Raw genomic sequence first — 24,817 nt, 5'->3', positions numbered from 1 at the left:
CATTTAAGTTAAAAAGTTAGATAAATTAGGGCTTCCCTGGTGGCGCAGTGGTTGAGAGTCCGCCTGCCGGTGCAGGGGACACAGGTTCGTGCCCTGGTCCGGGAAGATCCCACATGCCGCGGAGCGGCTGGCCCCATGAGCCATGGCCGCTGAGCCTATGCGTCCGGAGCCTGTGCTCCGCAACGGGAGAGGCCACAACAGTGAGAGGCCCACATACCGAAAAAAAGAAAAAGTTAGATAAATTAAAGAAAATATTAAATATTGCATCAGAGAGAATTTAGATATGACAGAAACTGCAAATGCAGTCAATGGTCTTAAATAATTTTATTTCTTTTTTGGTTCTCGTTGGTACAAGAAACCTTGACTTATAGCACCTAGAAGTGGAACAGTCTATCGTAAGTCATTTTGTATTCTTCTATTTCTCCAGGCTCTGGAATGTTTCTGCCAGGCAGCATCTGAAGTGGGCAAAGAGGAATTCTTAGATCGCTTGATCCGTTCAGAGGATGGGGAGATTGTGTCCACCCCCAGGCTGCAGTATTATGATAAGGTATATTCTGTCATGGTTTGGTCCTTCTTATACCACTCTGTGTAAAAATGTAACAGGGCAGGGGGGGGGGCAGATAAATTAGGAGTTTGGGATTAACATATACACACTACTATATATAAAATAGGTAAACAACAAGGACCTACTGTATAGCACAAGGAACTGTACTCAATATCTTGTAATAACCTATAATGGAAAAGAATCTGAGAAAGAATATGAATATATACATATAGATAAATATGTATAACTGAATCACTTTGCTGTACATTTGAAACTAACACAACATTGTAAATTAACTATACTTCAGTTTAAAAAAAGTATCTGAAATATATTAGTTTGGTATTTGGGGAGAAAAATAACATAAAAATTTAATCACTCCCTGAATCTCCAAATGAAGAGAAAAATGAATTTGCCTAGAGAAATTGAAGAAACATATTTTAAAATTTGATATATGGTTTTTTTGTTTTTTCATTTTTTTTAATTTGGTTGCACTGGGTCTTAGTTGCAGCAGGAGGGCTCCTTAGTTGCGGCATGCATGTGGGATCTAGTTCCCTGACCAGGGATCAAACCCTGGCCCCCTGCATTGGGAGCACGGAGTCTTAACCACTGCGCCACCGAGGAAGTCCCTGATAAATGTTTTTAACTTAAATGAAATTCCCATCATGATATAATTTTGTTAGCTCTGTCATCATTAGAACTTTGTTAGTTAGTATTCATCTTGCTGATATCTCAAAGAATTAACTTGTAATGCTGTATTTAGCCTTAGTTTGTGATTTAGCCCTGGTACCCCTCCTGACCTTTTTTTCCTTCTACTCTTTCCTGTGGTCACTCACTCAGCTATAACAGTAGTGGCCTTCTTACTGTCTCATAAAAGCCAAGCACATACTCTGTTCCCTTCAGGACCTTTCTCCCTGCTGTTCCTCATCCTGGAATGGTCTTCCTCCAGGTAGTCAAGTTTCTAATGCCCTCATTTCATACAGGTCTCTGCTCCTGTGTCACCTCCTGAGAGTTCCTCCCTGGCTTGCCTACAAAGAAGCAGAGTAACTGTCGTGCACGTGCTCTCCTGCACACCTGCTCCTTCTCTCCCTTAGTGCAGAGTGAGGCACTGTGGGCAGTCTCCTTGCCCCGCTTTATTTTTCTTTATGACATTTAGCCATGCTTGATGTTATATTTTAGACTCTATGTTATTTTTTTTTCACATCTTTATTGGAATATAAGTGCTTTACAATGTTGTGTTAGTTTCTGCTGTACAAAGTGAATCAACTGTATGTATACATATATCCCCATATCCCCTCCCTCTTGAGCCTCCCTCCCACCCTCCCTATCCCATCCCTCTAGGTCTTCACAAAGCACTGAGCTGATCTCCCTGTGCTATGCAGCTTCCCACTAGCCATCCATTTTACATTTGGTAGTGTATATACGTCAGTGCTGCCCTCTGACTTCATCCCAGCTTCCCCGCCCCCACCACCAGTGACCTCAAGTCTGTTCTCTACGTCTGCGTCTTTATTTCTGCCCTGCCACTAGGTTCATCAGTACCGCTTTTTAAAATTCCATATATATGCATTAGCATACAGTATTTGTTTTTCTCTTTCTGAGTTACTTCACTCTATATGACAGATTTTTCGTCCATTCACCTCACTACAAATAACTCAGTTTCGTTCCGTTTTATGGCTGAGTAATATTCCATAATATATATGTGCCACAATCTTCTTTATGCAGTCATCTGTTGATGGACATTTAGGTTGTTTCCATATCCTGGCTATTGTAAACAGTGCTGCAATGAACACTGTGGTATGTGTCTCTTTTTGAATTATGGTTTTCTCAGGGTATATGCCCAGTAGTGGGATTGCTGGGTCATATGGTAGTTCTATTTTTAGTTTTTTAAGGAACCTCCATACTGTTCTCTATAGTGGTTGTATCAGTTTCATTCCCACCAACAGTAGGAGGGTTCCCTTTTCTCCACACCCTCTCTAGCATTTATTGTTTGTAGATTTTTTGATGATGGCCATTCTGACTGGTGTGAGGTGATACCTCACTGTAGTTTTGATTTGCATTTCTCTAATGATTAGTGATGTTGAGCATCTCTTCATGCGTTTGTTGGCCATCTGTATGTCTTCTTTGGAGAAATGTCTATTTAGGTCTTCCGCCCATTATTGGACTGGGTTGTTTGTTTTTTTGACATTGACCTGCATGAGCTGCTTGTATATCTTGGAGATTAATCCTTTGTCAGTTGCTTCGTTTGCAAATAATTTCTTCCATTCTGAGGGTTGTCTTTTTGTCTTGTTTATGGTTTCCTTTGCTGTGCAGAAGATTTTAAGTTTCATTAGGTCCCGTTTGTTTATTTTTGTTTTTATTTCCATTACTGTAGGAGGTGGGTCAAAAAGGATCTTGCTGTGATTTACATCATGGAGTGTTCTGCCTATGTTTTCCTCTAAGAGTTTTATAGTATTTGACCTTACATTTAGGTCTTTAATCCATTTTGAGTTTATTTTTGTGTATGGTGTTAGGGAGTGTTCTTTTTTTTTTGTTGTTGTTGTTGTTTTTGGCTGCATTGGGTCTTCCGTTGCTGCACACGGGCTTTCTCTAGTTGTGGTGAGCGGAGGCTACTCTTCGTGTGGTTTGAGGGCTTCTCATTATGGTGGCTTCTCCTGTTGCAGACCACGGGCTCTAGGCACGCGGGCTTCAGTAGCTGTGGCACACAGGCTCAGTAGTTGTGGCTCATGGGCTCTAGAGCACAGGCCCAGTAGTTGTGGCGCACGGGCTTAGTTGCTCCATGGCATGTGGGATCTTCCCAGACCAGGGATTGAACCCATGTCCCCTGCACTGGCAGGCAGATTCTTAACCACTGCGCCACCAGGGAAGTCCGGGAGTGTTCTAATTTCATTCTTTTACATTAGCTGTCCATTTTTCCCAGCACCACTTATTGAAGAGGCTGTCTTTTCTCCATTTTCTGTTCTTGCCTCCTTTATCAAAGATAAGGTGACCATATGTGTGTGGGCTTTCTATGTTGTTGCATTGATCTATATTTCTGTATTTGTGTCAGTACCATACTGTCTTGATTACTGTAGCTTTGTAGTATAGTCTGAAGTCAGGGAGCCTGATTTCTCCAGCTCTGTTTTTCTTTCTCGAAGATTGCTTTGGCTATTTAGGATCTTTTGTGTTTCCTTACAAATTGTAAGATTTCTTGTTCTAGTTCTGTGAAAAATGCCATTGGTAATTTGATAGGGATTGCATTGAACCTGTAGATTGCTTTGAGTAGTGTAGTCATTTTCACAATATTGATTCTTCCAATCCAGGAGCATGGTATATCTCTCCATCTGTTTATGTTATCTTTGATTTCTTTCATCAGTGTTTTATAGTTTTCTGAGTACAGGTCTTTTGCCTCCTTAGGTATGTTTATTTCTAGGTATTTTATTCTTTTTGTTGTGATGGTAAAATGGGATTGTTTCCTTAATTTCTCTTTCTGATCTTTTGTTGTTAGTGTACAGGAATGCAAGAGATTTCTGTGCATTAATTTTGTTTCCTGCAACCTTACCAAATTCATTGATTAGTTCTAGTAGTTTTCTGGTGGCATCTTTAGGCTGTTCTATGTATAGTATCATGTCATCTGCAAACGTTGACAGTTTTACTTCTTCTTTTCCAATTTGTATTCCTTTTATTTCTTTTTCTTCTCTGATTGCTATGGCTAGGATGTCTAATACTATGTTGAATAATAGTGGCGAGAGTGGACGTCCTTGTCTTGTTCCTGATCTTAGAGGAAATGCCTTCAGTTTTTCACCATTGAGAATGATGTTTGCTGTGGGTTTGTCGTATGTGGCTTTTATTCTGTTGAGATAGGTTCCTCTGCACCCACTTTCTGGAGAGTTTTCATCATAAATAGGTGTTGGATTTTGTCAAAAGCTTTTTCTGCATCTATTAAGATGATCATATGGTTTTTGTTCTTCAATTTGTTAATATGGTGTACCACATTGATTGTTTTACATATATTGAAGAATCCTTGCATCTCTGGGAAAAATCCCACTTGATCATGGTGTATGATCCTTTTAATGTGTTGCTGGATTCTGTTTGCTAGTATTTTGTTGAGGATTTTTGCATCTGTGTTCATCAGTGATATTGGTCTATAATTTTCTTTTTTTGTGATATCTTTGTCCGGTTTTGGTATCAGGGTGATGATGCCCTCGTAGAACAAGTTTGGGAGTGTTCCTCCCTCCACAATTTTTTGGAAGAGTTTGAGAAGGATAGGTGTTAATTCTTCTCTAAATGTTTGATAGAATTCACCTATGAAGCCATCTGTCCTGGACTTCTCTTTGTTGGAAGATTTTTAATTACAGTTTCAATTTCACTACCTGTGATTGGTCTGTTTATATTTTCTAATTCTTCCTGGTTCTATCTTGGAAGGTTTTACTCTTCCAAGAATTTGTCCATTTCTTTCAGATTATCCATTTTATTGGCTTATAGTTGGTTGTAGTAGTCGCTTATCATCTTTTGTATTTCTGTGGTATCAGTTGTAACCTCTCCTTTTTCATTTCTAATTTTATTGATCTACGTCCTCTCCTGTTTTTTCTTGATGGTCTGGCTAAAGGTTTATCAATTTTGTTTATCTTCTCAAAGAACCAGCTTTTAGTTTTATTGATCTCTGCTATTGTTTTCTTTGTTTTTATTTCTGCTCTGATCTTTATGATTTCTTTCCTTCTACTAATTTTGGGCTTCCTTTGTTCTTTTTCTGGTTGCTTTAGGTGTAAGTTTAGATGTTTATTTGAGATTTTTCTTGTTTCCTGAGGTGACCTTGAATTGCTATGAACTTCCCTCTTAGAACTGCTTTTGCTGCGTCCCATAGGTTTTGGATTGTTGTGTTTTCGTTTTCATTTGTTTCTAGATATTTTTTGATTTCTTATTTTATTTCTTCAGTGATCTCTTGGTTATTTAGCAGCGCACTGTTTAGCCTCCATGTGTTTGTGTTTTTTACTGTTTTTTCCTGTAATTGATTTCTAATCTCATAGCGTTGTGGTCAGAAAAGATGCTTGATACAATTTCATTTTTCTTAAATTTTCCAAGGTTTGATTTGTGACCCAAAATGTGATCTATTCTGGAGAACGTTCCATGTGCACTTGATAAGAAAGTGTATTCTTCTGCTTTCGGGTGGAATGTCCTAAAAATATCAATTAAGTCTATCTTGTCTGTTGTGTCATTTAAAGCTTGTGTTTCCTTATTTATTTTCTGTTTGGATGATCTTTCTATTGGTGTAAGTGGGGAGTTAAAGTCCACCACTATTATTGTGTTACTATCGATTTCTCCTTTTATGGCCTTATGTACTGAGGTGCTCCTATGTTGGGTGCATAAATATTTATAATTGTTGTGTTTTCTTCTTGGATGAATCCCTTGATAATTATGTAGTGTCCCTCCTTATCTCTTATAACAGTCTTTATTTTAAAGTCTATTTTCTCTGATGTGACTATTGCTACTCCAGCTTTCTTTTGATTTCCATTTGCATGGAATATCTTTTTCCATCCCTTCACTTTCAGTCTGTACGTGTCCCTAGGTCTGAAGTGGGTCTCTTGTAGACAGCATATATAAGCATCTTGTTTTTATATCCATTCAGCCAGTCTGTGTCTTTTGGTTGGACCATTTAATCCATTTACATTCAAGGTGATTATCGATATGTATGTTCCTATTACCATTTTCTTAATTGATTTGGGTTTGTCTCTGTGCGTCTTTTTCTTCTCTTGTGTTTCCTGCTTAGAAAAGGTCCGTTAGCATTTGTTGTAGAGCTAGTTTGGTGGTGCTGAATCCTGTTAGCTTTTGCTTGTCTGTAAAGCTTTTGATTTCTCCATCGAATCTGAATGAGATCCTTGCTGGGTAGAGTAATCTTGTAGGTTTTTCCCTTTCATCAGTTTAAATATGTCCTGCCACTCCCTTCTGGCTTGCAGAATTTCTGCTGAAAGATCAGCTGTTAACATTATGAGGATTCCCTTGTATGTTATTTGTTGCTTTTCCCTTGCTGCTTTTAACATTTTTCTTTGTATTTAATTTTTGATAGTTTGATTAATATGTGTCTTGGAGTGTTTCTCTTTGGGTTTATCCTGTATGGGACTCTCTGTGCTTCCTGGACTTGATTGACTATTTCCTTTCCCATGTTAGGGAAGTTTTCAACTATAATCTCTTCAAATATTTTCTCAGACCCTTTCTTTTCCTCTTCTTCTTCTGGGACCCCTATAATTCGAATGTTGGTGCATTTAATGTTGTCCCAGAGGTCTCCAAGACCGTCCTCAGTTCTTTTCATTCTTTTTTCTTCTGCTCCCTGGCAGTTATTTCCACCTTTTTATCTTCCAGGTCACTTATCTGTTCTTCTGCCTCAGTTATTCTGCTGTTGATTCCTTCTAGAGTATTTTTAATTTCAATTATTGTGTTGTTCATCACTGTTTGTTTGCTCTTTAGTTCTTCTAGATCCTTGTTGAATGTTTCTTGTATTTTCTCCATTCTGTTTCTGAGATTTTGGATCATCTTTACTATCATCACTCTGAATTCTTTTTCAGGTAGGTTGCCTATTTCATCTTCATTTATTTGGTCTTGTAGGTTTTTACCTTGCTCCTTTGTCTGTAACTTTTTTTTTTTCACTTCTTTTTTTTTTTTTCTTTTTTTGATGGGTATGGCTGTATTCCTGTCTTACTGGTTGTTTGGCCTGAGGCATCCAGCACTGGAGTTTGCAGACAGTTGGGAGAAGCCAAGTCTTGGTGCCGAGATGAGACCTCCAGGAGGCCTCACTCTGATTAATATTCCCTGGGGTCTGAGGTTCTCTGTTAGTCCAGCGGTTTGGACTCAGAGCTCCCACTATAGGAGCTTGGGCCCGACCTCCGGCCTGGGAACCAAGATCCCGCAAGCCAGGTGGTGTGGCAAAAAAAAAAAAAAGGGAGCAATACAATAACAAAGAATAAAAAACAAAATAAAATTAAAAAGATAAAAAATATATTAGGAAAAATAAAAATATAATTGAAACAACTGCAACAAGGTAAAATAAAACCACAACAGAAAAAAGAAAAAAGGGTGGTGGAGGAGGGGGGGAACAAGCCAAAAGGAGCAGAACAATAACAAAGTATAAAGAATGAAAGTAGAAAAATAAAAGATTTATTAGAAAAAAATGTAAATGAATCAACAAGGTAAAACAGAACCCCAATCTAAAAGAGCAAAAAAGAAGAAAAGAAAAAAAAAAGCCTTGGCTATGGGGGCAGAGTTTAGGTGGGGGCGGAACTTAGGCAGCGGCAGGGTTTAGGCTGGGGCAGGACCTAGGTGGGTGGGGGGTGACATCTGAGCATGGGGCAGGGCATGGATTTAGGACCCACGCAGCTGGAAAAGGCTTTGGGGGTGAGGCCTAGCTAGGGTGACATTTAATTGTAGGGTGGGGCCTCTGCTTAGGACTTGCGTGGAAGGGGAGTGGCAGCACCTCCCAAGGAGGGCCTCTGGAATGTGGGGTTCAGGAGTTTGGAGTAAGGCCTTGGGTGTGGGTGTGTGGGTGGGGTTTAGGCCTGGCGTGTTGGAGGGGGTCTCAGAGGAGGTCTCCAAGTGTAGAGGTGTGACCCTGGGTGGGGGTGTAGGGGTGGGGCTTGGGCTCTGCGCTGCAGGAGGGAGGCTCCCTGGGCAGAGTATTTGGCCCCAGAACCCAACAGGCTCTCCAGTGCCTAAGTGGACAGGGAAAGTGCTGGCTGCATTCCCTTCCATTCCTCTGTGCCCCCCTCTCCCCCCACAGTCTCCCCCAGGGTCTCCCCCATCCCCTCTGGACCCCTAACCATGGGTGGGTTCTGCTGGGTGTAGGAACTCCTCCCCTCCCCCAGCCGCCCCTCAGGGGTGCGGTCCCGTAGTTCCAGCCTTTATTTTTGCTCCCCCTTCCCTCCCTCCCACTCCGTCAGGACCCCACGGCTGGAGGGGGCCTCGGTGGGCAGAGGATCAGGCCCAGATCTCAGCAGGCTCCCGGGGGCCCAAGTGGGCAGGGAAACCTGGCCACTCTCCCTTTTGATCCTCTGCCCTCCCAGTGGTCCCCCAATTTCCCCCTTCGGGTGTGGGATCCTTCCCCCTCCCCCAGACGCCCCTCAGGGGCACCAGTCCTGTCCCGCCTCCACTTCTCCCCCCTCACTCCCCCCCACTTCACACATCCTACTTGGTCGCTGGGGGTTCCTGCCATCCCCGTGGTCCCCCCGACAGGTTCCTGTAGGTGCCCTAGTTGTGAGGAGACACGAATTCCGTGTCCTCCTCGTCCACCATCTTGACTCCACCCCTAGATTCTACGTTATTTGTTTATCTGGATTTCCTACCAAAAAGTAAATGCGACAGGAGCAGGCTTCACAGTTTGTTCATTGCTTGTTAAAGAGATAAATAAATTTCTACGGAAGTAGATTTGTAACTCTTAATAACTGTCTGCCATTCTACTAATAAGAAAATTATTTTGAATTTTAAGTAAAGATTTTTAATCTGAGGCCAGATAGGTTTGAGGTATCAGTACATCCCCTGAAAATACGTGCAAAGCATTTTGTATTTTTTTCTGTGGAGACACTCCATAGTTTTCATCACTGGAAAAAAAAAAACATAAAAATCACTGCTCCAGTGGACTCACTCACAGAACAAATAAATTAAGATGTGCTAATGTTTAATATCAGGATTGACTCTGGTGCCCTTATTTGGTCCTTTCACCAGGTGGTCATTTGTCACTTAGTCTCGAGGTAGGCATCTGAGGGAAGAGTGAGTCACAGCGAAGGGCAGGGTTGCAGAGTGGCACTCTCACTCATCCACTTGATTTCAGTATGTTTGCCTGGTTAAGCTGATTTACACATTATATTGCTTAATTTTAATGAAAATCACCAAAAAAAAAAAAGAATGTGTATATATGTATAACTGAATCACTTTGCTGTACGGCAGTAATTAACACATTGTAAATCAACTATACTTCAATTAAATAAATAAAATTTTAAAATAATGAAAATCACCTTCACTGTATGGACTTGGCTTTTAAAAACTCATGTGAAGGGACTTCCCTGGTGGTCCAGTGGTTAAGACTCCACGCTGCCGATGCAGGGGGCATGGGTTCGATCCCTGGTTGGGGAACTAAGATCCCACATCCCATGCATTGTGTGGCCAAAAAAAAAAAAAAAATCCTGTGAAGCAGCCAGATTGAATATATTAACAAAGTGCATACGAACAAATTAGGATAAGATAGGGCTGGCACTTCTACTTTTGATATAGGCTCTTCATCAACCACATTGCAAGGTAAAAAGAGTGACGGTCTGTAATCAGGTCTGAGAATCAGCCAGAAACAATTGAACTTTTCAAGAATGCCACTTTAAAATCTAACTAAGTGTACCTTGAATTAAAATGTCAATTCAAGATAGTAGGAAGCCATGCAAATAATCAAGGCATCCTGATCACCTATGGTGGAGTATAAATTGGTTACAGCCACTCTGGAAAACTTTTTACCTACTGGCTCCAATCTTTGACATGCCTTCTGACCCAGTAATTCCAATTCTAAATATATATGGAAAGATATACATGTTTACTAAAAGAGATATGTATGTATGTTCCAAGCAGCATGTCATAAAATTCATGTACTAGAAACAATCCAACTATCCATTAACAGAATGGATCAATGGATTATGGTATATTCTTTCAATGGACTACAACACAGCAATGAAATGAATTGCTGAATGAAATAACATAGATCAGTCTTACAAACATGTTAAGCAAAAGCAGGCAGACAGGGCTTCCCTGGTGGCACAGTGGTTAAGAATCCACCTGCCAATGCAGGAGACACGGGTTCAAGCCCTGGTCTGGGAAGATCCCACATGCCGTGGAGCAGCTAAGCCCGTGCACCACAACTACAGAAGCCCGCGCACCCTAGAGCCCCTGCTCTGCAACAAGGGAAGCCACCACAGTGAGAAGCCTGCACACCACAATGAAGAGTAGCCCCCACTCGCGGCAACTAGAGAGAGCCCGCGTGCAGCAACGAAGACCCAACGCAGCCAAAAGTAAATAAATAAATAAATTTATTTTTTGTTAAAAAAGAAAAAAAAGTAGGCACACACACACAAAAGAATACTATAGATCCTGTTTCCATGAAATTAAAAACAAAACTAATAAAATTCAGTAGTGGCTGGAAGGAGTCATGTGGGGGCTTTGGAGTATTGGTATGTTACAATTCTTAACTTGGCTGCTGGGAACATGGGTATGTTTACTTTGTGAACGTTCAGCCAGCTATGTACTTAGGATTTGTGTACGTTTCTAACTATGTTATACTTCATTAAGAAGTATAACCTTAAAAAAAAAACAAAACTGTAAGCATCCAGAAGAAAAAGATGTTTTTATACTGCTAATAAGGCAGAAAAAAGCAAATAATCAGTAAGTACTAATAACTACAAATAATAATTTTTAAACTACCTTTATCTTCATCTTTAAGAAATTTCTATTTTGAAAGTGTTATTATACATATTTTTTAGAAATGTGTGTATATAGTATAAGTAAATGTCTGGGGAGTGTACTCAGACATTCTCAATAGGGTGGACAATCAAAAAAGTTTAAAGAGCACTATCCTATGTTGTATTAGAAATGGGTTATGTCAGACATTAATGTATTCTCTTTAGTGTTTCTATAAGGCTATGATGCTAATTTACTAGGCTTTAAATTCATCTGTGACCTAAACAGTTAGTAGGAAAAGTTAGTAGTGAAATTATATTTGCTCATTCAACAAACGTTTACTGAGAACCTATTATGTACTAAACACTGAGGATAGAGCTCTGCACAGAAAAGACCAATAAAGGGTTTTACAACAGGTGTCTTATTTAACAGTAGAATCTAAAGGAAAATCTTAAATGTTAACCAAATAATCTTGTCCATCTTGTTGTCGGCACCTTTGATTTAATCTTTATCTTACCTACTTATCTTTCTAATTGATTTTAAATCGTAGTCTAATTTGAAGTGCACTATACCATGTTAATATTAATGGAAATTTCTTCTTCTGTTTCCCCTTAGGTTTTGCGTCTGCTCGATGTCGTTGGGTTGCCTGAACTGGTTATTCAGTTGGCTACATCAGCAATAACTGAAGCAGGTGATGACTGGAAAAGTCAGGTAAGGACTAACTGTAATCTAGTTATTGCCCTTGAGGTTTATCATGGATGTGGTGTTTTAATTTCTATTGTTCTTTTTTTCCCTATGTTTGATACTTAGGCTACTTTAAGGACATGCATTTTCAAACATCATTTGGATTTAGGTCACAATAGCCACGCATATGAAGCCTTAACCCAAATTCCTGATTCCAGCAGGTAATCAATCTCACAGTCTTATTTAGAGGAGGCAATTTACCAGCCCTGTGTAATCCACTAAGAAAATTTACCCTCATATCACTTTTCCTTCTAGACAGTTAGATTGTTTACGGCAGCTGGTGGTAGTTCTTTGTGAACGCTCACAGCTACAGGATCTTGTAGAGTTTCCCTATGTGAATCTGCATAATGAGGTAATTTTATTTATCCACTGATGACTGGACATAGCTGTGGTGGTTGTCATGCTGGCTACTAACTTTGATATCTGATTGCCTCCTTTAGGTTGTGGGAATAATTGAATCACGTGCGAGAGCTGTGGACCTTATGACTTACAATTACTATGAGCTTCTGTATGCCTTCCACATCTATCGTCACAATTACCGGAAGGGTGAGCAGTTGAAGCGTACAGTCTTTGTGGAGGCAACCTTATCAGTTGTATTGTGTCTTACAAAAACTATTATCTGTTTGACTTAGTAATTTTTACCTTATTTTTACCATTGGACAAGTGTTCTCTACAGGCATTTGGGGAACTTATGTTTAAGTTCGAGGTTAGCTTCACCTTTTTGTGGATTACCTGTACGCCCTAAAGATAGGCACTTCTTGTGAATTCCCTGGTGGTCCACTGGTTAGGACTGCCCGCTTTCACTGCCGAGGGCACAGTTTCAATCCCTGGTCAGGGAACTAAGATCCCCACAAGCCACTCAGCGCGGCCAAAAAAAAAGGCACTTCTCCCATTCTAGAACATTCTTGAGGCATTTCTAGTTAGATGGCATTCTGTGTGTATCTTCCATCTAATTTTATTTTTTACTATTATTTTTTATTTTTTTGGCTGCATTGGGTCTTCATTGCTGCCCACGGGCTTTCTCTAGTTGCGGTGAGCAGGGGCTACTCTTCATTGTGGTGTTCAGGCTTCTCACTGCGGTGGCTTCTCTTGTTGCAGAGCATGGGCTCTAGGTGTGTAGGCTTCATTAGTTGTGGCGCACTGGCTCAGTAGTTGTGGCTTGAAGGCTCTAGAGTACAGGCTCAGTAGTTGTGGTGCACTGGCTTAGTTGCTCCGCGGCATGTGGGATCTTCCCGGACCAGGGCTTGAACCCGTGTCCCCTGCATTGGCAGGCGGATTCTTAACCACTGGGCCACCAGGGAAGTCCATTCCATCTAATTTTAAAAGAAATGTTATTTCACTAAAGGCACCTTGAATTCTTGTGGCTGGTTTTAAGTTCCTGTACCATTTTGCTTTTGGCCTTTCTTTTCTCTTATTTTTGCTGATCCTTTTGAGAGTAAGTTGTGGACATCATGTCTCAGTACATAAATACTTGCATCTCAAGGACATTTCCTTATATAACCTCAATACAATTATCAAACTGAGAACATGTAACTAATTTTGTGAATTAAATGTAAATGTGGTGCTCTTATCTTATGTGCTATTCACATTTAAATATGGCCAAACATAATGGGTTTTTTTTTTTTTAATTTATTTATTTTTGGCTGTGTTGGGTCCTCATTGCTGTGCACGGACTTTCTTTAGTTGTGACGAGCAGGGGCTACTCTTTGTTGCCGAGTGCGGGCCTCTTGTTGTCGTGGCTTCTCTTGCTGCAGAGCACGGACTCTAGGTGTGCGGGGCTCAGTTGTTGTGGCTTGCAGGCTTCAGAGTGCAGGCTCAGTAGTTGTGGTGCATGGGGTTACTTGCTCCACGGCATATGGGACCTTCCTGGGGCAGGGCCCAACCCCGTATCCCCTGCATTGGCAGCAGATTCTTAACCACTGCACCACCAGGGAAGACCAATGATTTTTTTTAATAGTACATTTCTCCCATACTGTCCTCACCCCCTGATCTAGGATCACATCTTGCATTTAATTGTCCTCTTTAGTCTCCTTTAATCTGGAGCATTCTTTTAGCCTTACTTTGCCTTTGATGACGTTGATATATTTGAAGAAGAAAGGCCAGTCATTTTTGTAGAACGTTTCTAAATTTGGATTTGTATGATGACAATGAAGTCATTATCAGGTCAGCTAAAATAAAGGGATTACATATCTGTTTTAAGATCATATTTTACAAGATGACCATTGTGGTTACCCTTTGGAACCTCTAACATTTTTATACCATTTTCACTCAGAGTCTTTTCTTAGGTTTCTTACTCATTTTCATTGGGAAGAATGGATGGAAGTAATTCATAGGCATGTTCTTAATATTCCTAATGGTAAAATATGTTTACGTATTCTTTTTCTTTTTTTTTTTAATAAATTTATTTATTTATTTTTGGCTGCGTTGGGTCTTCATTGCTGCGCAGGCTTTCTCTAGTTGCGGCGAGCAGGGGCTACTCTTCATTGCAGTGCATGGGCTTCTCATTGCAGTGGCTTCTCTTATTGCGGAGCACGGGCTCTAGGCGCATGGGCTTCAGTAGTTGTGTCACGCAGGCTCAGTAGTTGTGGCTCATGGAATAAGTTGCTCTGTGGCATGTGGATCTTCCCAGACCAGGGCTCAAACACGTGTCCCCTGCATTGGCAGGCAGATTCTTAACCACTGCGCCACCAGGGAAGTCCTGCATATTCTTTGAGTAATGCAAGAAAGGAAAAATAGATGATTCAAGATATATTACTACTTTCACAATGACAACATCCATTACATCAACCTGATTAAGACCAGCTTAGCTAGATTAACGTTCAGGTCTTTCTGGAGCAAGGCTGTTTTTCTGACAAAATGTCTTACATATTGCAGGCACTCAAAATATTTGTTGGGATGAAAAATAGTTTGATTTGATTTGGAAACTGAAAGGGAATTTTAAAATCTGTTTAGTTTCTGGAGTCCCATGCTGTCTCAGAACAATGTTTTTTCAATATTTCATTCAACCTATGTAACTAAAGCATTATAAAAATAAGAGTCTGGGACTTCCCTGGTGGAGCAGTGGTTAAGAATCCACCCACCAATGCAGGGGGCACAGGTTCGAGCCCTGGTCTGGGAAGATCCCGCATGCCACGGAGTGGCTAAGCCCGTGCACCACAACTACTGAGCCTGCGCTCTAGAGCCCACGTGCCACAACTACTGAAGCCGGCACGCCTAGAGCCTGTGCTCCGCAACAAGAGAAACCACTGCAATGAGAAGCCCACGTACTGCAACAAAGAGTAGCCTCCGCTTGCCGCAACTAGAGAAAGCCTGCGCGCGGCAACAAAGACCAAACGCAGACAAAAATAAAAATAAATAAATTTATTAAAAAAATAAAATAAAATAAGAGTCTGTGACCTTGGGGGACTTCCCTGGTGGTCCAGTGGTTAAGACTCCACACTTCCAATACAGTGGGTGCAGGTTCAGTCCCCGGTCGGAGAACTAAGATTCCACATGCCACATGGCATAGCCAAAAAAAAAAAAAATGAGTATGATTTGGACAGAGCACCCAAATCCTGGGTGGGTAATAGGTGACAATATGGCTGAGACTAGCTCTCTGTACTCTCTGGGAACGTAGTATCTAAACATCAAAAGTAACATTTTAGATGTTTGGGGGATTTTTTTTTTTTGGTGGTGGTGGTGGTGAAGTACATATACATAAACTTTACTATCTTAACCATTCTTAAGTATTTAGTAGTGCTAAGTACCTTCACATTACTGCGTAATCAGTCTCCAGAATTATTTTCATCTTGCAAAATGGAAACTATACTCCTTAAACAACAACTTCCCATTCCCTCCTCCCCCATCCCCTGGCAACCACCATTCTATTCTGTGTCTATAAATTTGGCTACCAGAATCATATAGTATTTGACTTTTGTGACAGACTTATTTCACTTGGCATAAACTCTTTAAGGTTCATCCATGTTGTAGCAAGTGTCAGCATTTATAATATTCCATTGTATGGATATATCACATTTTTCTGGAAACTTGGATGTTTCCATCTTTTGCCTGTTGTGAATAATACTGCTAGGAACAAGGATGTACAAATAATTCTGCAAGACTCTGCTTTCAGTTCGTTTGTTTGTTTTTGGGGGGGTGGTATATACCCAAAAGTGGAATTGATGAATTATAAGGTAATTCTATTTTTAATTTTTTGAAGAACTGCCGTACTGTTTTCCGTAGTGGCTATACCAGTTTACATTCCCTACAGCAGTACACAAGGGTTCCAATTTTTCCACATTCTCACCAGCACATGATTTTTTGTGGTTTTAAGTTAAACTCAATTTTTGTTTTAAATTTTAATGTTTGATAAGTGTGGCAAACTCTCTGTGTATCTCTAAAGAGATACATTTTTGAAATTGTAATGTCTATTATTGCCTTATAGCTGGCACAGTGATGTTTGAGTACGGAATGCGTCTTGGCAGAGAGGTTCGAACTCTCCGGGGACTTGAGAAGCAAGGCAACTGTTATCTGGCTGCTATTAATTGTTTACGCCTTATTCGCCCAGAATACGCATGGATTGTTCAGCCAGCATCTGGTGCAGTGGTATGAAAACTTTCCATCCTGGAATTGGGGGATCATTTAATTTATTTGGTTTGGTCCTTTGAAAACTATTACCTCATTTTGCTTCATTTCATTTAAAATTTCCACTGGGATATTTGTGGACTTAATATATTTTTGTAGCAATTCATTTGTTACATGTTACTACCCCTTTAGTTTCCAAGTTCAGAATTATTGTAGGAATAAGTATTACAGAGTGGTTTTGGAGTTAGACAACGTAACTTCAGGCAAATTACTTAATCTTTTACTGTCCAGTTAGCCTCTTGGATAAAATAGGGATGATGACAATAATAATGTCTACCTTATAGGGTTGTTTAGGTATTAAATGAGATAATTCATGTAGAGTGCTTAGAGCAGTGACAGTGCCTGGCCTGCAGAAAGTGCTCAGTAAGTGGTAGCTGCTTTTATTTCATTCATTTTTGTTAATTTAATCTATTGCTACTATTTTAGGGGAGGCGAACTGTGAGGTGTTTTTTTTTTGTCATGCTGATGGGGTCATATACTCCCAGCTACTTGTATTGTATAGTTCCTGAATGTACTATGCTTCTTCCCAGGGTTATGGGTAGAGAATGTAACTCTGAAACCAAGGAAAGTCAAGTGGTTTATATGGAGATCAAATCTGTGTCCTTGGACTCAGTAACATATTTTAGCTAAGTGAGCCAAGTTGGCAAACAACTCCATTTCTTTGTCTAGTAGTTACAGTACTTTTGTGAGAAGAGCTGTGCTAGTTGAAATAAACATAATTTACGTTGAGAGAATTTAAGCCTGAAAGCTCTGGATCATAGTTAATGAAAAAAAAAAGGGTATATATTAAAAATGAGGGGCTTCCCTGGTGGCACAGTGGTTAAGAATCTGCCTGCCAATGCAGGGGACACGGGTTCGAGCCCTGGTCTGGAAAGATTCCACATACCGTGGAGCAACTGGGCCCATGAGCCACAACTACTGAGCCTGCGCATCTGGAGCCTGTGCTCCACAACAAGAGAGGCCGCGCACCGCGATGAAGAGTGGCCCCCGCTTACCGCAACTGGAAAAAGCCCTCGCACAGAAACAAAAACCCAACACAGCCAAAAATAAATAAATAAATTTTTTTTAATGAATAAAATAGAAAAAAGAATAAAAGTTCCCACACACAAAAAAAATGATATGAAAATAAAATGCTCATTTTTCAGGGACTTCCCCAGCGGTCCAGTGGTTAAGACTCCACGCTTCCACCACAGGGGCATGAGTTCAATCCCTGGTCAGGGAACTAAGATCCCACATGCCACACGATGCAGCCAAAAAATAAAATTAATTTTTTAAAAAAACCCTAGTTTCTCACAGTTATATCTATTGTTTTGTCTTTTCAGTATGATCGCCCTGGAGCATCCCCTAAGAGGAATCATGATGGAGAATGCACAGCTGCCCCAAGTGAGTCAGGGATCTCATGCTGATTCTTTGCTGAAGAGCAATTATATTGTTATAGTAGTATTATTTATATTTATTTTTTGGATAGTAGTTGTAATACTGTGTATAATTATATTGTAGTATATTGTATATGTATGGTAGTTATATTATTAAAATATTGTAAAGTTCCTGCTTGGTAGTTTGTTTTCAATATTCTGTTAAACGTTGTCTGGTAGCTCTTTGAAACTTTGTATGCCTGTATGGGAAATGAAAATGCTTAAAAATGTGTGTGTGTGTGTGTGTGTGCGCGCGCGCGCGCGCGCGTGTGCATTTGTTGTTTGTTGTTTTTAAATCAGCTTAGTACCAAACGTTTTTTTATCAGGCTCCTTTGGTATCACCATGGAGGCATGATTTCCTTCCTTAAAGAGCCTGGGTTCTAGAGTCAGGCACAGTTGGTTTTAATTCTGCCTCTCACTTTGAGCATGCTCCTTTCTTACTGATAGAGATAGCAGTGTTTCACAGTTGTAAGAGTTAATTGAAATTATTTGTGAAAGGCCTTGCAAGTGCCTCCTCATTTGCAGCTGTTGTCATTAGAGTCCTTTGATTTGACTCAGCTGTAGTGTGAGACCGGGATGTTACTTTATTTTTCAAGTTAGCTTTTATTGAACCCCTTGTTTTCTCCCCACCTTCATGAAATTAAAACTGAATGTTACTTAATTTTTAGTGGGAATTGACAGGTTGAGTTAGTCTAATAGCCACTTCCTTTGTACTTTGGGAATTGAAAATGTTTTTCTTTGGCTTATAGCAAATAGACAAATTGAAATCCTGGAACTAGAAGATCTGGAGAAAGAGTGTTCCTTGGCTCGCATTCGCCTCACTCTAGCTCAGCACGATCCCTCAGCAGTCGCGGTTGCAGGTAGGCATTCAGCACCAACAGCACATTTTAGGGCCGGGCAGTGGACATAGTATACTAGATGGGTATTAAAGCATGTCATTGTTATTATGAGGTATTCATCAAGGAAGCAGTCTTTGGGTTCAGTTCATTTCCATATGCCGTTGGGTGCACTAAATAGCTCTTTTCCATTTCCGCAGGAAGTTCGTCAGCAGAGGAGATGGTCACTCTCTTGGTTCAGGCTGGCCTCTTTGACACTGCCATAGCACTCTGCCAGACTTTTAAGCTTCCCTTAATGCCAGTCTTTGAGGGACTTGCTTTCAAGTATGTATGCAATTGTCTTTCAGTAATCTTAATTTTCTAATGCAAAAATACTCTGCTGTTGCTTAGTGTGAAGCAGTAGTCACACGAGCCGGTATCCTACAAGGCTGCTTTAAAGAACAGTTTTTGTGTAAGACACACAATGATTTTTTTTTTTTAATCTTGATTTATAGCTTCTTTGAGAAATCAGATCTGGCATTCCTGAGCCCACATGGCCACATGACAGTAGATAACCTGGGTTAAATAGTGGTGTCCATTTAGATAAGGCATATGTTCTCTTCAATCCTTTAGGACATCTAGTGGCCCCTGCAAACATTGTTAAAAAGTACTTCTTATTAAAGTTACATTATACCTAAATATTAGTCAAGTTGTTTGTGAGTTAGAAATAAACCATCAGATTTTTTTTTTTTTGGCTGCGTTGGATTTTCCTTCCTGCATGCGGGCTTTCTCTCTCTAGTTGCAGCGAGCAGGGGCTACTCTTCGTTGCGGTGAGCAGGCTTCTCATTGTGGCAGCTTCTCTTGTTGCAGAGCATGGGCTCTAGCCGCACGGGCTTCAGTAGTTGTGGCACGTGGGCTCAGTAGTTGTGGCTTCCAGGCTCTAGAGCGCAGGCTCAGTAGTTGTGGCGCACGGGCTTAGTTGCTCCGCGGCATGTGGGATCTTCCCGGACCAGGGCTCGAACCCATGTCCCCTGCATTGGCAGGCAGATTCTTAACCACTGCGCCACCAGGGAAGCCCACCATCAGAATTTCATCATCAATTTTCTCTTGTAAGTAAATAATCTCAACACTTATTAATGGCCTTGTGGGTCATCCAGTTGTGTGGCTGTGAGGAGAGGGAAGAGCCAGTACCCAGGGTGAATTTAGTAATAGACTAGAGCTAAAGTTGTCATCTCGTCTCCAGTTTCAGTAGCAAAATAATGTGGTGCTTTTCAGCAAATTAGTTTACTCTGTGTGGAACCATTTTCATTGCAGATGCATCAAATTGCAGTTTGGAGGAGAGGCAGCCCAAGCAGAAGCCTGGGCCTGGCTAGCAGCCAATCAGCTCTCATCAGTCATCACCACTAAGGAGTCTAGGTATAGCCCTAGTCTTCATCCAACCCTGCAAGGGCTTACCCTCCATATCCTTCCCCAGTGTCTACCTGAATGTACTTTAGTGTCTTCAGAATCCTTCTCTAACAACCCTAACCCTCAGTAAACTTCCCTTTCCTGAATTGCATTTATAATTTGTATTATGCAGCTTAGCACTTTAGAATTATAGCATTTTACAGTCTTGAAGTCTTCTGACATTATTTTTCAAACCCTAAATTAACACCAGAATTACTATCAAAGTACAGATTACAAGATATCACCCTCATCTTCTAAATCAGAACTACTGCATGATTCTAATGCTTGATCAGGTTTGGAAATAGTGGTCTGAGCCAATTTCCTTGTTTTAGAAATCTGGAACAAACAAGTAAAGTGAATTGTTTAGTTGAGTTAATATGTGGTTATTGGGAAATACAAGAATCCAAGTCATCTAGTTTCTAGTACCACCCCTAAGTCACATTGGCCCTAATAATGTTAGTTGTCATTTAGCTGTATTATCAATTCTGTTGTGAGTGTCTATAAAGATTTTTTCCATGTAAATACATGTTTTGAATGGTACTATAATTATCTATTAAGAATCTGGAACTCAAAGTCCTTTCTCCTTTTATCAAGTGCTACAGATGAAGCATGGAGGCTATTATCAACTTACCTGGAAAAGTACAAAGTCCAGAATAACTTATATCACCACTGTGTAATCAACAAGCTCTTGTCTCATGGAGTGCCTCTGCCTAACTGGCTTATAAACAGTTATAAGGTAAGTGGTATCTTAACTTATAGAGAGTAAGAACCTGTTCTTTATCGTCCTGAATAACTTCATGAGATGATTAAAAAGGAAAAGATAGAGTGACCAATTTATGGAAATATACCGACTTATATACTTACAGCTTCTCAGTCTTAGCTAAAAACAGTTTACTTCAGTCCTGTGAAGTACTGGGTGTTTAGATTTAAAGTTCTCCGTGTTGGTGATTAAGTTAATGCATGCTTGTGTGCTCACTGAACAATGAGTGTGTATTTAGAACAATGAGTATATATGGAACACAGCATTCACTATTCATTACTCAAAAAATTCACAGGAGTGAGTGGAATTCTTTTCAAAGTCTACTGTTGTAGTTTATCTTAGGACAGGGCCGAAAGCAAGCTCGTCACACGAGATGAATTGTGCGGAAGCACAGCAGCAGAGGGCTGCCGCTCGCTCAGGCAAAACAGCGCCGTCTGTCCTGCTGTGGTAGCTTTTATTAAAGCATTATCTAGGTTTACATTTTAAGACTTATTTTCTTAACATTCCAGAAATGCCAAAGCAGCAACATATGTTTCTATTGATTATACAAGCAATAATGGGCTTTCTTGAAAACATGCCGTGCTTCGTCCTTGAGCGCAAAAGCAGCACAAGGTTCCCACCATTATTTTGATTATACTGAAGTAGCACAAGGACATTTCCTTGCATTCCCACCACTCTGATTATACTGAGGACATCTCATGGGTCAGTGCCCAAAGCACCCAATGCTTCTTCGCAGGCCCCCGGTTTGCCGGGCGGGGGGCTTATGGGTCACATCTCCTTTCCATGTCCTCAGTTATTCCACTACATTCTACAACAGTGTTTCTTTCAGTTTCTGTCAAAATTGGGTCCTTGGGCCACCTGCATTAAATTATTTTGATGGTGGGCTTCTTCAAAATATAGATTCCTGAGCTCCATCCCAGACTTACAGAATCAAATTACCTTGGAGTTGGGATCCAGGATCTATATTTTAACAAGGTCATGATTTGATTTGATGCATGCTAAGTTTGAGAACTACTGTACCTGAAATACATTGGGCACAATAGGAAAAGAGAATATAAAGCTTAAGAAAGTTAACCAATTTTTTTAAGTTAGAAAGTAGAGAAAGCAGCTAAGATGGTAAAAGTTAAGACTGTGATCAAATCAGAATATAGAAAGCATAATTGACATAATTGACATAATTAGGAGAGGCCTTCCAAACTGAGGCTGTATCACTTTTCTCTCACCCTGAGTTAAATACAAATGTAATTCAAGCATTTAAAGTTGGTGGTTCTTTTAACTTCTTTCTCATTTGTCATTCGTATGTTTCTGAGAATTAATGTGACTATGTTATCTCTGGTATTCAGCATTTCTGGGAAGGTTTGTTGACTTACTACTGTGGAAACGAATTAGGAAAGAATTAAAATGTGTCTTAGATCACAGAACAGGTGAGGAAGGCCACTTAACAGAAAGGGCCTCACAAGGTGCGCAGAGGTAACTGGGCTCTTGGGAATCCGACCCTCATCCCAAGATAAGTAAACCAAGGTGTTTGTTTATTTATAATGAAAAGTATAAATGCCAGGGAATCAGACACTCAACATCCTTTGGTCCATGCCCAGGTAAGATGGAAATTGGTAAGTGTTCTTAATCACTAACTTTTTACAGAAGGTTGATGCTGCTGAGTTGCTCCGTCTCTACTTAAACTATGACCTTTTAGAAGAAGCTGTGGATTTGGTTTCAGAATATGTGGATGCTGTATTGGGAAAAGGACATCAGTACTTTGGAATTGAGGTAGGCTTGTATCCACATTTCCTTTTAATTCTGTATTACCACACTTTCCTTTTCCAAAGTTTTTTCAGATAATTTACATCTAAATTTCAGACTGGAAATAGTATCATTCATTGACAATTTAGAGAAGAGTTTTGTTGAGTGTGTTTATCCCTAATCAGCCTTAGCCCTACTTTAAGATAAAAGATGATATGAATTTAAAAATACATTTGATTTAACTAAGAAAAGGACCAGTTCCCCAGTTGAAAAGAGATGCGGGGTTCCAGTCATGTACCGTGTGCACACGTGTGTGTGCGCACATGCATGCATACACACACAATTTCTTGTTGTGAAAACAAGTAAAGCATTTCATGTTATCGAATCCTGTGGAAGTAGCTACCCAGAAGAAATGGTCCACTTTTCAGATTTTCTTCAAATAATAGGTATTTTTCTTTCCAGTTTCCACTGTCTGCAACAGCTCCAATGGTGTGGCTCCCATACTCTTCCATTGATCAGCTTCTGCAGGCTCTGGGAGAGAACAGTGCCAACAGTCACAACATTGCAGTGAGTAAACCCTCTCCTGGGGCATTTTATATAAGCCTTTGCGTTAGCAGTTACACCTTAAAGCTTGCTTTTCTGGTTCTCAAGGATTAAGGAGAGGGCAGAAGCCATTTATTGCCCTTCACATGCTGCCCAATCCCTTTATGAGATGATTAGTTAAGTCAGATATAACCTCTCTGGTTCTGGGAAGAGAGCTAATAAAGCTTTTATTAAAAATACTGGTATGATTTGCATATTTAGAAATTCGTTAGGGAAACAGGGTTGGAGTATTGTATATAGCAGAAAAGTCCAGTTATATCAGTGGAGTCACAGAGCAGACTCCTATACTGAATGGTGGTTAAATTAAGCACAATGGCTCACAACTTTATTAGGGGAAATCTGGTTGCTGAAGTCAAAGTGATTGATAACTTTAGTCTTTTTCAGTCCTTGACCTATTCTCCAATGATTCCTTCTTTTCTCCTACAGCTGTCCCAGAAAATACTTGACAAATTGGAGGACTACCAGCAAAAAGTTGATAAGGCAACACGGGATTTATTATATCGTCGGAACTTGTGATCTGGATGGTTGCCCAGCCTTTGGAACTGCTTGGTGCCTCTTAGGGCTTAAGACTTTACCCAACAGGAAACCTGTACTCCAGGCCGGTTTTTATACCTGTAAATGATGTGTACAACAGTCAAGTCTGCATTCTGCACAAGAAAGAAGGGCAGATGAGTCACAGGACCTGTGCTTGCTGGTGGTGCTAACACACAGTTTCTGGTTTTCAGCCTTGGTCTCAGACAGCTGCTTTTGTATATGATTCACAAGCTTTTTTAGAGTTTATATTTTTTTAAACTACCGAAGACATTCTTTATCTGAAAATTAAAACCCACCTACACTTTCCAAAACAGCTGATGGTTGTTGGTTCGTTGTAGCTGACCACCAAAAGCAGTCACTGCAAATCCTTTCATTCTTCCCTATCACTTTTTGTATTTCAATGGAATTATTTTGGTCCAGAACTGACATGTATTTTCTGTATTGCAAACAGAGGCTAATGATTTTGCATACCCTTTTCATTATTTATTGTGGAGTTTTTTTATGATCTCCAATAAGGTATTAAGTAATTTGCCTAGATTAAGCCTAACGTGATGACCAGCTGTTAAGGAAGATATCTTTTTTTTTTTTTAAGGAAGATATCTTGAATCTGGTTCTGAGGCTAAAGTGGAATAAACTCTTAGCTAAGAAAAAATTGAAAATTTATCATCTGTAAAAGTAATACATTTTCAAAGTAAATTCCATTAACCTCTATGGTTTATGATAATCAAGCCGGACTTGATCATACAGGCAGTCTAATAACGTATTGGACCAAAATATAAACTTTCCTCTTCAGATTCAGAGGCATTCGTGGCCACAAATTCGGGGGGACATGAAAAAATAAACTCTTGAATTTTATTCTGTATATTAAAATTTATCTTTTAAGGAAACCATCTGTATAGTACTTGCTTATATGCCCTTTGATCTTTCTTGAGTTGTTCATAAGCATTTAATTTTTATGTCAATACCATATTTACATTATATATTTTAAATAACAATGTGAGTTTCCCTGTGGTACTGTTATTGGTAGATACTGCGGTATGTGACTCTTTCTTCACATTATCTCTGCCACGATTAATGCGAAGTGTTTGATGCAATTAGGGGCCACAAGATGTCTTGCCTTTCCAGCTCCATAAACTTGTGGCTTACAACTGTAGCGAGAAATATATTTAGACCTGTATATACATATATAACCAAGAGAAAG

The 24,817-nt window shown here is 40.0% G+C and overlaps 1 protein-coding gene across 3 annotated transcripts in view; it reads left to right on the top strand.

Annotated features, from left to right (window-relative positions):
- Positions 1-24,611, top strand: part of NUP160 (nucleoporin 160) — a gene marked incomplete at its 5' end in the record, with an annotated part of 54,598 nt that extends 29,987 nt beyond the window's left edge. For 2 of the 3 annotated variants that reach the window (XM_082659746.1, XM_082659747.1), the window contains 14 exons: positions 428-547; positions 11,552-11,647; positions 11,747-11,841; positions 11,936-12,032; positions 12,121-12,226; positions 16,104-16,264; positions 17,626-17,686; positions 18,468-18,578; positions 18,755-18,878; positions 19,848-19,949; positions 20,574-20,715; positions 22,381-22,506; positions 22,942-23,046; positions 23,509-24,611. In XM_082659746.1, coding sequence (XP_082515872.1) covers positions 428-547; positions 11,552-11,647; positions 11,747-11,841; positions 11,936-12,032; positions 12,121-12,226; positions 16,104-16,264; positions 17,626-17,686; positions 18,468-18,578; positions 18,755-18,878; positions 19,848-19,949; positions 20,574-20,715; positions 22,381-22,506; positions 22,942-23,046; positions 23,509-23,598 — 1,536 coding nt within the window. In that variant the 3' untranslated portion in view covers positions 23,599-24,611. The remainder of the gene's footprint in view (positions 1-427; positions 548-11,551; positions 11,648-11,746; positions 11,842-11,935; positions 12,033-12,120; positions 12,227-16,103; positions 16,265-17,625; positions 17,687-18,467; positions 18,579-18,754; positions 18,879-19,847; positions 19,950-20,573; positions 20,716-22,380; positions 22,507-22,941; positions 23,047-23,508) is intronic. The other variant, XM_082659745.1, reaches the window with a different exon arrangement.
- Between the last annotated feature and the right edge of the window lie 206 nt (positions 24,612-24,817).

Source organism: Grampus griseus (assembly GCF_964374135.1).
Source record: "Grampus griseus genome assembly, chromosome: 8".
NCBI lineage: Eukaryota > Metazoa > Chordata > Mammalia > Artiodactyla > Delphinidae > Grampus > Grampus griseus.
This window is presented reverse-complemented; position numbering and strand designations above follow the sequence as displayed.